This window comes from Triplophysa rosa, linkage group LG4 (assembly GCF_024868665.1).
Source record: "Triplophysa rosa linkage group LG4, Trosa_1v2, whole genome shotgun sequence".
NCBI lineage: Eukaryota > Metazoa > Chordata > Actinopteri > Cypriniformes > Nemacheilidae > Triplophysa > Triplophysa rosa.
In genome coordinates, this window is record NC_079893.1 from 14,082,462 (window position 1) to 14,096,212 (window position 13,751).

Genomic DNA, 13,751 nt, shown 5'->3' on the forward strand with positions numbered 1-13,751 from the left:
GTGCACTATTGTGTGCGGCTGAAAAAAAGAAAGAGCAAAAAAGGAGGGGGAAGAAAAGAGACTCGGGCTCTTTGTGTGGAGAGGACTCAGCAGGGAAGAGATTTGGCAATTACTTCAGCTTGCCGGCAAGGCGAGCTCAGTTCCTCTGATCTGTACACTAGACTGTCTCACTCTGAGCGCTGCCTTTCTGAACACACGCAAGAGAGAGCGTGTGTCTATGGGTTGTGACTGGACGCGCTTCAAGCGCCAACAGCGACTCAGGATTTCTCTCCCTGATGATGAGAGCAGACGTCAGACCGGTCCATGAATATTGATGTGGAGGTAGTCTGTTTCATAGACGAACAGAAGGAAGCAAGATGGCTGCCCTTTAGGATTTGTTTAAGAGGAGACGGTTTGGTGGAATTCAACAAAGTGGAGGGACTTAAAACAAGGTGAGACAGTTTTTTCTGTTCTGGTCCCTGTTTCCTCTGGCCCCCAGGGTCTCTTTAACAGCTCTCAGCTCATGCTTTGCATTGTGCTGTTCTTTCTAAAGCCGTGAGCTGACATAATAATGTGTGGATATTAGATAAAGCTTCACCAACATGGCTGACATTTTCTGTCTCTCTCCCTCTCTCTGTTTCTGTCTTGTTGGTTTGTGTGGAGAGAGTAAGAGGTTTTGAAGCGTTTAAATTCGTTCTGTGTTCATTATTTACTTTTTAGCTAATATGTTTTGTATTGGACAACTTTAGGAATGTGCCTGTGTTAGAAAACTGTGATCTTTTGTGAGGATGTTGATCAATTCCTCTTCAGACATTATTTCCCAATGCATCTGTTGTGCTTAGAAGAAAACACCCACATTACTAACAACATTATCTTATCTTTATAATGTCCACTGGCCAGTTTTGGACATCATTGTGAAGAGACAAGAAAGGGGTATAGGGACTGAAAAGTATTTTCTTTAATGATTATAAAAAATCATTTCTTTTGATGAGTATGAGACAAAGACATCTTTAACCTGATTTGTCCTTTTTATTCTTAATTTGCTGTGATGTTTGTGTCAATGAGACACAAGTTTGGCTGGGAATAGTGGAGCTGCTTGCTTTCAAGGCATTCAACGGTGAATGACAAGCAGACACAAAGACTAGAGCAGTTTCGAGGAGTGAAAAACAGAGCGTAGTGGTGGAAGCCCACAAGGTCAGGCAGGAGCTTTAAAAAACTGAAACCCAACCCCGCAACACCATTAGCTGAGGGCAACTGAAGAGCATAAATTTTCTCTGATATCAACAAGATTTTCCTTGTTTAATTGTATGTTTGTGTATTACATTTATTAAACTACATATTCAATTTACAGATCAATATTGTTTTTATGTAATGTTAATATTATGTACAATCTATTGTTTTTAGTGATCGGTCATATATTTAAATCTATTTGAGATTCGGGGGGAAATCTAGCCTACATCTGTTTTAGTTTGGGGGATTGGCACATAACACAAGTTGTATTAACTTAACAGTTATCACAGGCTACATGAGTGACCCTTTATATCTGTACTAATGATTTGCTTCTTTTTAACAGCCCCATTAGGATTTGCATCACAATTGGCTTCTGGAATAATACAGATAAAAGTCCTGTCCCCTTATTTTTGTATTTAGCTTGCGTATTCCAACATTCTCCTTAGATGCCTGCAGGGCCTAATAGGGTGATGTCAATAAACATGATAAAGAGGCGGTGCAGATGCTAATATAACTACACGGAAGCCTGTAGAAAACCAAGTAGTTTCAGCTACAACTGCACATATTTTAGGAATAATTCCTATTATCCAAGTATTAACACGCTTGAGTCAATAAATGTATTTGCCTGTAATCTAATATGATAACAAGTTTGATTGCAATGTCAACACCTTCCAGGCAGTTGGTGGAGCGCATGCCAAATTAACAAGATTTTCAATTAGCACACATTGACAGTAGCTGGAACTTTTTTGGGTTGCATACTGTCAGTTATTTTGGCCTTTAGAAGCAAACAGTTGTAAACAATCATGTTCTTCTGTTTGAGAATCATGACATCTGTAGATCTATTTTACATGACAAGAAAGGCATTTTTGTGTAAAAAATACAAAGAATTCCAAGCGAAATGTTTACTTGACTGAACACACATTTGAATAAATTCTCTAGAATAAATAAGAGCCAAGTACTCTGCATGCTGTTGTGTTCTAAAACCAATGCCACAGCAGAACTGTTTATTTTGTTCTATGTTTCTTTTGATTATAAATAGAGATAGTAAGAGGAAGAAGGACAAGAAACATTTAGAAAAACAATAAAGACTCCAGCTACATGAACTTTAGTATACTTTTTTATCTCCTACCGCCGAGATAAAATCTCATGTGAAAAACAAGGTTTTATGAGTTTAAAACTGTTACCACAACTTACAAACGTAACTATTTCCAGTCTGTTAGCAAAGTAGCAATTCATAGCCGTAACTGACAGTTTACAACTTCTATTGCACTTGATTTAGCATTGCTTTAAGCTTTGGAGTAAATTGTCCTAATAGGTCAGACTGCGGGCAGTAATATGATACCAGTTAAAACGTTGTCTTTCTTTTATGCACTCATTGGTTGTCAGATGTGGGCTACAACAGTGTGGAGTATTACGGGATATTAGAGCACCTATCGCTGTCACAGATGAAGCTTGAGGTAAATTTGCCAAACAGCGCGCTCCACGTGCGTGCGCACATGGCAAGTTTGTTTACAAACATAAACTCACGACTCAAAGACAGCGGTCACAGGGTAAGGCAGGGAGGTGTACAGTATTTACGCCAGCCAAGGAGGTCACTGGAAAGCAAGGCCAATGATTACGGAAATTTAGAAGCAATATAGAACTTTTGCTTCACTGACAGCATGGTCAAGGGAGAGAATATTTTAGCTGTATGAAACGGACAGTTGTTCGGAAACTGTCGGATTGGTGGATGATGGATTTCTTTTTTAGGTGAACCTACAATTGAAAATGGAATAGGTCAACATTGTGGTCTTGTGGTTGGAGAAGGTGGCTGAGTTTGACTTTTTTAAGGTTTATTGAAGCAATTCAAAGAAAGTCTAAAAAAATAAAATAGTTCTTGTTTTTACTCCAGGATTAATTTTTTATTCAATTTAATGTTTTTTTTTTTGTATTGTACTTCTTATGCAAATAATATATAATAAATGAATTAGTAAAATGCTTATGAAGTGACAATGTAACAAGAAAATACAATAGATTTTATTTCTAACTGTACAAATGAAGAAAAATTTGTGAATATATAAAGAAAACGTGATTTCAATTACAGCAAAAAATCACATGCCAAAATTTTAAAAACTTTCAAAACTCTGACGGACTGACGAATCACAAAAGTATGTGTCATTTCGAAATGCAGTGAAGTTACCTTAAAGTTGTAAGGGGATTTTTTCTTCAGAGTTGCTCAGATATAGGTCCACCAAGAAGAGCAACGAAAGGTTTACAGAGATCTGTGAAATCTTTTGTGTGTGTGGTTGTGTATACACATCTAATACCAGCAGACTCACTAATCACAACCAGGACACTAGCAAGCCCAACACCCCCACAGCAAAAAGAGTCATTCATGCTATAAGGATCCTTCTCATAAACTTCTTGTCTAAAATACCTTCTTCAGTTTCTTGAGTTCCTTGGATTACTAAAACAGACAGACAAACATTCCTTAATAATAACCTCACAAACTAGTTCACCTGAACTTACTGGCTTACAGAAACGTACAGTAGTTTTGTACACTGTAAAAAATGATTTGTTGTTTTTTGTTGTTTCAACTTAAAAAAATAAGTTACCTTGCTGCCTTAAAATTTTAAGTTAGTTCAACTTAAAAATATTAGTCAACACAAAGAGTTTGCAACAAATTCATTAAGTGAACTAATATTTTTAAGTTGAACTAACTTAAAATTTTAAGGCAACAAGGTAACTTATTTTTTTAAGCTGAAACAACAAAAAACAACAAGTCATTTTTTACAGTGTATGGGAAGTTACCTTTGAGAACTGAGCTATCAAGTTCTTGTGTTCCTCAGACTTTGGTTGTTCAGCATCTTAAACCTACATGGTATTGTGTTAAGGAGCTCATATTTGAAAGAATTTAGGTAATCTTTAACCTATATTTTCTGTACTTAATGATAAACTGAAAAGGCAAGAATGAAGTGTATCATTTACATATACAACCCTTAAAATGTTGTCACCTTGTTTGTCAGGTTTATCAGAAGAACAGTTGGCTTTCAAAGTCATTCAAGACTGTAAACTGTTCAAAAGCCTTGCATGACATTCCAACCCACTCTTGGAGGTTATAAATGACCAGGGGTCGATCAAAAATTTGCATGAAATTTGGACCAGACAGATCAATAAAAACTGACAATTTTTTCCAAAACTACACAATAATGACTTAATTTTATTATATGCAAATTGTTATCATGATTGTTGCAGAACTTTGTGTTGTGAAAACCAAAAACCAAAGTTTTGCAAGAAAAGCCACAGCTGGGTTGATGCAGCTTTTAGTCATTTTTAAAGACGTTTTCAAAGTTAATATGATTAAAGTGAACTATTTTACAAGGATCAGTATTTGTTACCTTTAATACCGGTGAATCTAATTTAGTTCAATATTAACATCTCCTGATAGTAAATAGGATTTTTGAGTTTTTGTTTACTGCTAATGTTGGGGTTTGGCTTGAAACTGGTTTAGGTGAATGTATTCCATTATTATAGCGTTATAACATTTTTTTCTGGTTTAAGTGTTATGGTAAGGGATATAGTCAAAACTTTATCGCCTTGGCAAGATTGACGTTCCCGGACCAGCCAAACATGTTAGCTCAAGACTTGATGCATTAAATAACAGTGTTAAAGGTCAGAGAAATGCCCTAAGCATAGGTGTTTACTTAAATAAGAGTAATTAAATGTTTATGAAATAGAGGATATCACCTATATTTGTTTTAAGGTGTAGGCTTAACCATAATAGTACACTGTTCTAATACTATATGAATCATAACGTGAACAATGATCTAAAAGAATCATTTTACCACCTATGTGAATGAAACAATCTTGAGGCCTTCCTGTAGCTTACACTTTGGAGCATAAATGAGTTTTAAAGGAAAGCTCAGAAAATGCATGAATAATTTGAATGCAATGCAAGTTGGTTTGGATAAAAGCATTTGCCAAATGCATAAACGGAATGAAATGGAATGCTTGAGATGTCTATATAAGGTCCAGCTGGTCTATTTAAAGTGTCAAGAGTAATGAAATGCAGAGATTTTTTTACTTCTGGCACTGATGTATTTATAGTAAGCATATTAAATACATTTGCTCCTCATCCTGAAAAATACCAAAGTAAACTGCAGCAACACATCATACCCATCCTTCTAGGGTGTAGGAAAGTAGCAGGTTTGGCTTCAATTTAATGTCTCTTTTCTCTGCTGACCTCTACGTTTAGTATCATTCCTGTTTAATAGGGTAAATGTTTTGATTCCGGTAATATTAGGAAAAGACATGTTTTTAAAAAATACATTTTTTTTCCACTGAAAGGAACAAGAATAAGGAAGCAGAAACAGCAGTGTAAGGAACAGGTTACATGTAATATATGAGGTTTTTTAATATAAACTCATTCAGTTGAATCAGTAAGCGAAATATTACTCAATACAGGCAATGAGACAGCGTGACTAAAATTTGTGAATCCACTGGTAGAAACCTTCTATAAAGATATTGTTTGTTCTTGTTTTGGATAAAAGTGCCTACTGAATGACATTAGAATGAAGTTTAAATGAACATGTGCACTTGCTCCATTCACCGGTTATCAGCTACCGAACTTTCACTTCTGACTCTGTATGGATGCTGACCATCTGAAAACCTGACAGCAGGAAACCATGCAAGTAAAAATGAGGCTTAACTAATAATCTTGGGTAGTTTAAGAATCAAGAACGTTGCTGGAACATCTCAGAACATCATCATTGCAGTTGAAAGTTCCAGTCACAGTGAAAGAAGAGTCAAATCGAAAGTAATCGACGGCTAGGGCTTTTTAGCTTATGTGTCACCGCAGTAAATAAAACACTTATAAAAGGGTGTAGATTCTAGCAAAATCAATGTGCTCAGCACGTGTTTGCATTTTCTCCATCTCTCTCTATCTATGTCAGTCAGTCATGCTCGGTTAATGTTTAGAGCAGATGGCCGTGTAGCAACAATATAATGATCACCATGGCTACCAAGGTCTCTGAAAGACATTTGCTTTGCACCAGGCACAGTTCATCAAATTAGTCAGATATATTGACTGGTGCAGACACAAAAGAATGGGGGATGGCAGTCAAAGAAGAGAAGACAAAGTTAAGAGGAGTATATGTTGGAAGTATGTCTTGAAATTGTATTTTGGGAAGGGAAGCTCAGGTTGCTGGTAATTTAAGGCTGTGTTTACTGTGTTTGCTGTCAATGTTTGAATCTGAGCGAAGGGTCAGCAGGTTCAGTCTGCTAAAACCAGAGTTACACAGTCATGCAACCTACTGAACCTATGTTGAGTTAATAATCATTCTCTCTACTTAAACATCATCTTAGAGAAGCAGTCAGCAAATGTAAGAAAACAAATACAGATACCCAACTGCTAACAATTAAAAAATCAATTTTGCTTATTTCCAAAATAAAACATTGTAAATGCATTTACTGTGTTCAAAGGAACAAAAAATGTTTTCAGGCAATGCATATATAATCATTCACATTTATGTTCTTTGTAGATGCCTTTTTACTAAAAGCATTACAGCTGATGGGGGCCAAAAAGTGACACTGCTAAACTACACTTTTTTTGTGATTCTCTATTTTTGAAAGGTTAATGTTGTAATATAGGGAAGACCCAGAACCAAATAATCATTTGTTGTATTAACGAAGATCATACCAAGACTGTTTTGACCGAACACAAAGACGTATTGCATTGTTAAAGCGGAGACACATCTGTCTTCTATTATCAACAAAGGACAATGGCAGGTCCAACACAGACCTGACTCTTCAGCGGGGACCTCGCTGAGGGTAAAATTACAAACAGAAGTGTATATATGCATAGCTTTCAAAGTAATCTATCGCTCATCCCACAAAGAGGATTTAAATTGTCAATGAAGATAAACAACGAGTACATAAGAAAGTCTGTGTCTGTTATATGTACAAATTATCAATACTAATGTCATGATGATCTTACATCTTTCGTATAAATAATTAATAAATGAAACCTGATGAGTTTTGGTGGCACCATTAAAGTTGATACTATGGTGTGCACATCTAAGAGTTAAATTATTGTGTTTCCTGAATCATACAGTCAATGTGCTGTATGTGACTTATGTGAGAGTGGAGTCTTACAATTCCATTGGCAGCTTGACACTTGAAAAGGAAAAAGACTGATCTTTATTATGATGCTTCTAGTCTCCTTTGTTTCTTTGTTGCAAACTGAAATACATTTTAAAGTAAAGCTTGGTAAATTCCAGTAAATAAATGGCACCATATATTGTCTTTGATAACTGACATTGCATTATTTACTTTATGCGTATGTTTGCAAAATGAGGCAAGGTAAATGTTTAGAGTGAAAGAGTGACAGAGCAATAGAAAGACACTTTTACAACCATGCGTTTGCGTGACATTTAAAGCACACTTGCACATGAGCTAGGTGATCAGATTACAGTGGGAGGAACCAAAGGATGAAGTTTCAAGAGCACCGAAGTATCTGTATAGAGTATCAGAGTAGACTAATGTATCACATAAATAGATTTGGAATGCCCAAACATGATCTCATAAAGATATCATATACATATTTCAAGTGAAATGTTTTGAAATTTAGACCTCAAATCTTACTCTTGGTCCCTGATTAATTTTTTTTAATTACATGAAAATGGATTAAATAATCATATCAATATTAATCATACATCAATATTTGCTGATAAAAGCCCACAAATTAAAATAAATAAAACACATTACATCATTGTGGCAAAGAAGAATATTCACAAAAAAAGCACACCAACCAAGTACAAATTATAAGGCTCTGGTTTCTGAAAATGTATAATTGTGAACGGTATGAAGCATGAGAGAGACTGAAATGCACTAAAATGTCCCTCCGCACTGGCTTGTTGTGTATTGACAACCCTGAGGCTATAGAACTGTTAACCGTTAACAATAAATTCCAACAAATAACAGCTGTAGTTGTGTGTTTTCTTACACATGGATTTTGCTTTGGCAATGCAACCAAAGCACTGGTTAGTTTCATACATTCATTACAAAGGTCTTAGGTCTAAAGTAAGAGATCATCATTTGTAGTACAGAGTGTGACAACTGAACAAGGAATGTCAAAAAACAGGACAGACAGCAAACCGAACTAATGCCACTCCTAGTTGTCAAGAAACAAGACTGGGGTCATGATGTTAAGGATTTTTTTCTAAATTGTTTATTTTGGTGTGTTAATGCTATTCAAGACTTACTATTGCTGTCAATACAGGAAAGGCATTGCACATAAAAGGACCAGAGCAGAATTTAACATTTTTTACCATTATAATTGCACAAATATTCGATTAAATTGAAGAATTAAAAATAATTAACACCAAATACAAAAATCATTTTAATTACAAAATTACTATGTCGTTACTATGAGAAATGTGTGTTTGTGCATTTATTGACGGCATTGAGGAGTTATCTCTTGCTTTGTTATTCCTGCTCTGAGAGATTTTGTGTGTTGTTTTCAGTGTGGGTTTATCCAACTGTGTCAAGCTGCTTGGCTTTTCCCAGCTGCAGCAAAACTCTGAAGTGACCCTGGAATGGATTTATTTAAAAGGATAAGCTTCATTTATTTGTTGAATGCAGGATCATACAGGAATTTAACTAACCACAAATAAAAGTAAATTTAACTTTAATATATGTAATCAAACAGAAGAACATTTTTTATTTTTCATAAATATATATGTATATATCACTTTTCAAATTGTCATAATGGTCAGATTGATGGATTGTTTAATAAACTAGGCCTAAGTTGTATAATGGAAGTGACTAAATTTATTTTAAATATATAATTATGTTCATTCAAATTAATATCTGAAAAAAAGTTTAATTATGGTTTAGGACATTGGTTCTCAAGCTGTTTACTCCAAGGCCCCTCAATGTCCAAAACAATACTCAACCCCCCCATAGCTTACTCCACTGGGGCTTAAAAAAACTGTCAAATCAGTGGTGTATTTGTAACAGAGAAATATAATGTCCATTTACTCATTGCATGCAGTTTTTTAGCATTTGAATTGTCATTTTGCAACAACCATTTAAGTTTGATGAGTCTCCCTGGTGAGCCCCAGTCTTCTGGTTGAGAGCCATTGCCTTCAGAAATAGTCAAGTAGTCAGTATGGCTGAAGTCAAACAGGGGTGATTGGGAACTTAATTGAGAACTTAATTAAGATGGAAAGGCTTAGGACTTATATTGGATATTTTTGATTTCCGGTTGATTGTGTGTAAAACAGTCCAAATCATCACTCACCACTCAAAGGTCCAAAAAAAAACAGAAGCTACTCCATTCCACATTTGCTTTTAACTTCCCCTTTAATCATGCTATTCAGGATCCATGCCCAAACATTCCATGCATTTGCAGAATCTGTTATGAATTAAATGCCCCGCATGCAAGGCCATTTTTGTGCTGATGTGTAGATTTGTGTGCAAAATCTAAATTTTGCTTATAACACATTTTGATATTCTGTGTTAACCACACATGGTCGCATGTATATCAATATTATGTTTACCTGTTTATTTATACTAATATTTATTTATGTTTAAAGGAACATAAATGACAGACCAACCTGAAAGCTCAACATGCTGCCTTTACTCCGTTATTAAGCTTATAATATAGTCTAAATGTTAGGGCTAGACTTAATGTGACTCCTTATCCATAGTGACAACTCCATGGCAATGACCATAATAGTTCAAATAGAAGACCACAAAGAAAAAGGGAGGATGTTGTGTAAGGTTTAGTGGAACTCTGGTTTCTAGCATGATACACTGCAACCTCACACTGAAACCCATAAAGGTCGGGCTATCCCAAGAAAAATGCTGTAACATTATTTGTGATCTGTTTTCAAACAGTTGAAAATTTATTTTCAGTAAAGACTACAATAGATTATATTTTTAATGAAATAAAATTTGACTCTGCATGACTCATCTGGTTGATCTATTGATATGTTGTAGGACGCAGAGAGGGCAGCCTAGTGAATGGACCCAGAGCAGACCAGATGGAAACAGAAAAGACCAGCCATGAGACGGAAAAAAGTCTGACATGCTCACAAATCAGTACCACTCCGCAGACAGACACTCTGCTCGCCAAAAGGCAGAATGGAGATCAGTCACCTGATATCTTATCCCAGCAGTTCAATGGGGACACCAACTGGAGCCATTTTAAGCCCAGCACAGAGGTCTTCTCAATGAAAAGGCAATGGGAGATTGACAGCAGCCCTGCTAACATGCAAGGGATGTTTGATCAAAGCATGTATGAGATGAATGGAGACACGAAGCATGCTCTTGGTCAGCAACCAAAACAACTCAGCACTGATCTAGAGATAAATGGAGATGAGGACCTGGGATTCCCCATGCACAAGCCAGGGCATTGTGAATTAAATCATAGCAAGAGAAACTGTAACTTTCCCAATGGGGATATCTTCTCACTGTCTAGGAACAAACAGGTTCCGATGTCAAATGGTGCTACAAAGAACCCACATTCAGTAAAGGGTACAACTGGTGACCTCTTAGAGAAAACGTTGTCTCAGTATTACCCAGAGCATGTGTCCATTGCACCTCAAACCAACTCATCTCAAGTACATCAGGTCACCAGCAACCCAAATGAACATGCAACTCCTTCACCTTCATTTACCTCAGGTATTCCTAGCTCACCCCAAACGTCTGCCTCCAAGCCGCTTGCCAAGGTACCCCCAGAGGTGCACTACAACCAGGAATTTACTCAGAATGGATACCATGTCAGCTTTACAGCTGACCAAAGGCAAAGGACGTCTACCTATCCTGGGTGTGATCTCCCAGAGATGGGAAAACATTCTGTGTGTCAGGCAGGTGTGGAGTCCAATCTAAAATCACAGACAGGCATCAATGGTTGTTCACCCATCCAGAACGATGGAGAAGGCCTTCAAAATGACACAGAGTGTTTAAGAAAGTTCAAACAAGATTTGAGCCAGGAATCTTTGCCCAGACTACTGGCAGGATCCCCCTTAGCAACTGAAAGGGATGGTACATTTACTTCATTCAACAGCCCCCAGGCACAATGCACTCAAACTGGTCAGCAGAACCTACAGTTTAAAATGCCACTGATTGATGGCAGCTTCCAGGAAAACAGAGACTTGTCTTTGCCACAGCAACAGACTTTTGAGACTCAAACAGTAGACAGAGGGTTACTATCTCAGGCCTGTACAGCAGATCCTCAGAATCAAAGCAGTGAGCGAGATAAGCCTCCGACAGGTCAGGAAAAGTCCACCCAGATGGACTGGATTGATTTAAACTCAGCTCCAGTAACACGGCCATCTACTGAACACTCTCACACATGGGATTTTTGCCCTTCACAAGGGGTCCAAATTCAGCAAAACCAACCGAGCCAAAGCGAAGTAATCAATCCGGTTCCCCCAAACAACATCCCATCACAAAATTTCAGCAAGCCCACTTTTGACACAAATGAAAGTCAGATGCAAGATTGTTACAAAAATTCCCAACCCCCTACACAATTGCCACACAGTTCTGCCCCCGAATGTCAACAGAGAAATTCTAATGTGCATGGCCACTTTAACACACAATATAACAAACCACAGCAATTATGCAAAAATGACTCGGACCAGATTCAGTCTTCTGGTCCACCACCTGTTAAGCCTCAACAGCAGCCCACCATCTCATTTCCCTATCAGCTGCCTCAGGATGGACACGGTTTACAAGTAGATCCACAATCACAAGGTGTTTCACAGAGTCAGACAGATGAACCCATCTTGAAAAGACCTAAAATGGAAGGCTGCCCTGCCTCAGAATCACAGATGTTACCACTAGCTAATAACAACTTTACGTTTTCAGATCCTTTTAGGTCAAATGTACAGCTTCCGTCTAACGAAGTTCAAGCTATGCTAGGTGATGCAATACAGATCCAACAAAACCTCCAGAACACTCAGTGCTCACAGAGCACCAGTAAACAACATCAAAACTACCAGCAACCTCTCCATCACAGGACATACAATGATCTGGAATTTTTCCAGTCTCAACATTCACACTCTCAATTGTCACAAGTTTTGAATGGTCCACAGACACCTACTCAAACAAAAACCAAAGCTGAATTTCAAGAGCCCTGTGCCCAAATCCAGAAAGGGTCTCTGTCGAACCAAGGTGTTCAAGCAGATATGCAGAAGCATGCAGCATTGCGAATGCACCATTTTCAGAAGCAGGGGAGGCAAAGCCCCTACCACATCAGGCCAGATATGCTGGCCTTGAAAAGTGAAAACTCAATTGTAGTAAAGCAGGAGGGTAATTCTTCAGAATGTGCACAAAGCCAGCAGAGGAGCATTCTAGCTACCATGGAACAGCAATTAAAACAGTATCAGCTCTCATCTGTGTTTGAAAGAAAATCTTTGGTCATTAAGTCACCCAATAAAGTGAAAGTGGAAATGGCTGGAGCGGTGACTGTGCTCTCAACCAGTACTGAGGGGAACATCAAGGAGCAGTGCAAACCAAATAACTTTACCCCACCTAAAAAGATTCAAAATGGTTTACAATCCTTTCTGGAGTCACCCATGAAGCTGCTTGGTACACCAATAAAAAACCTCCTCGATACACCTTTGAAGACACAGTATGATATTCCTTCGTGTCATTGCGTTGGTAAGATGCTTTACATACCTCTTTTCAGCCTTGTGTGTAAAAAATGTTTTCAAATGTGCAGTACATACATGGTTATTGAGATCTATTAAAGAAAATGGAAATTATAGACACTAAATGTTTAATACTTTACGATTATTTTATGTTATAGACTTTATATGATGTGGACAGTAATTACAGGTTCTCCAGGTTTCGATAATAAACTGTACAACACTTTTCTTATATTTTATTCCACAGATCAAATTAGTGAAAGGGATGAAGGTCCATATTATACACACTTAGGAGCAGCATCAACTGTTGCAGGCATTCGTGAAATTATGGAGAAAAGGTATAATATTTACGTAGTCCTTCTTAAGTTTCAGTTGGTTTTCTATGTATTATCCACTACCTCAATATAGGTCAAAAAGCTGATTTTATACCATTTTCCTTCACAGGTCTGGGCTGACTGGAAGTGCCATTAGAATTGAGAAGGTTGTGTATACAGGCAAAGAAGGAAAAAGCTTGCAGGGCTGCCCCATCGCCAAATGGGTAAAATAATTTTTTATCCAGCTAAAAAATTATATATGGCAGGGTATGACGCTGACAGTAGATGTTTTACTCAGAATTACCTTGACAGAACAACTTTAGAGCCACCTGTTTTTCATCCATAGTAAGTAGTGATGGCCAGTTCGCGAACGAATCATTCTTTTGAAGCGGTTCTTTTCAGTGAATGCCCCCAAGCAATTCGGACTGAATCGTTCTAAACCGCTTTCAGATCACTAGTAAACACTGAACCGAGAGTAGTTTCTTTCTGACACGTCCGACTGAGAACCGATGAGCTGATGATAGTGAGCATGCATTATCAGAATCAGAATCAAAATCAGAATCAGAATCAGAATCAGAAGAGCTTTATTGCC

General features: G+C 37.3%; 1 protein-coding gene across 1 annotated transcript in view; it reads left to right on the forward strand.

Annotated features, from left to right (window-relative positions):
* tet2 (tet methylcytosine dioxygenase 2) overlaps nt 1-13,751 on the forward strand; it is a 25,834-nt gene continuing 12,083 nt past the window's right edge. Inside the window, exons 1-4 of the mRNA XM_057330724.1 lie at nt 1-431; nt 10,192-12,858; nt 13,093-13,183; nt 13,290-13,383. Of these exons, the coding sequence (XP_057186707.1) occupies nt 10,236-12,858; nt 13,093-13,183; nt 13,290-13,383 (2,808 nt within the window). The 5' untranslated portion in view covers nt 1-431; nt 10,192-10,235. The remainder of the gene's footprint in view (nt 432-10,191; nt 12,859-13,092; nt 13,184-13,289; nt 13,384-13,751) is intronic.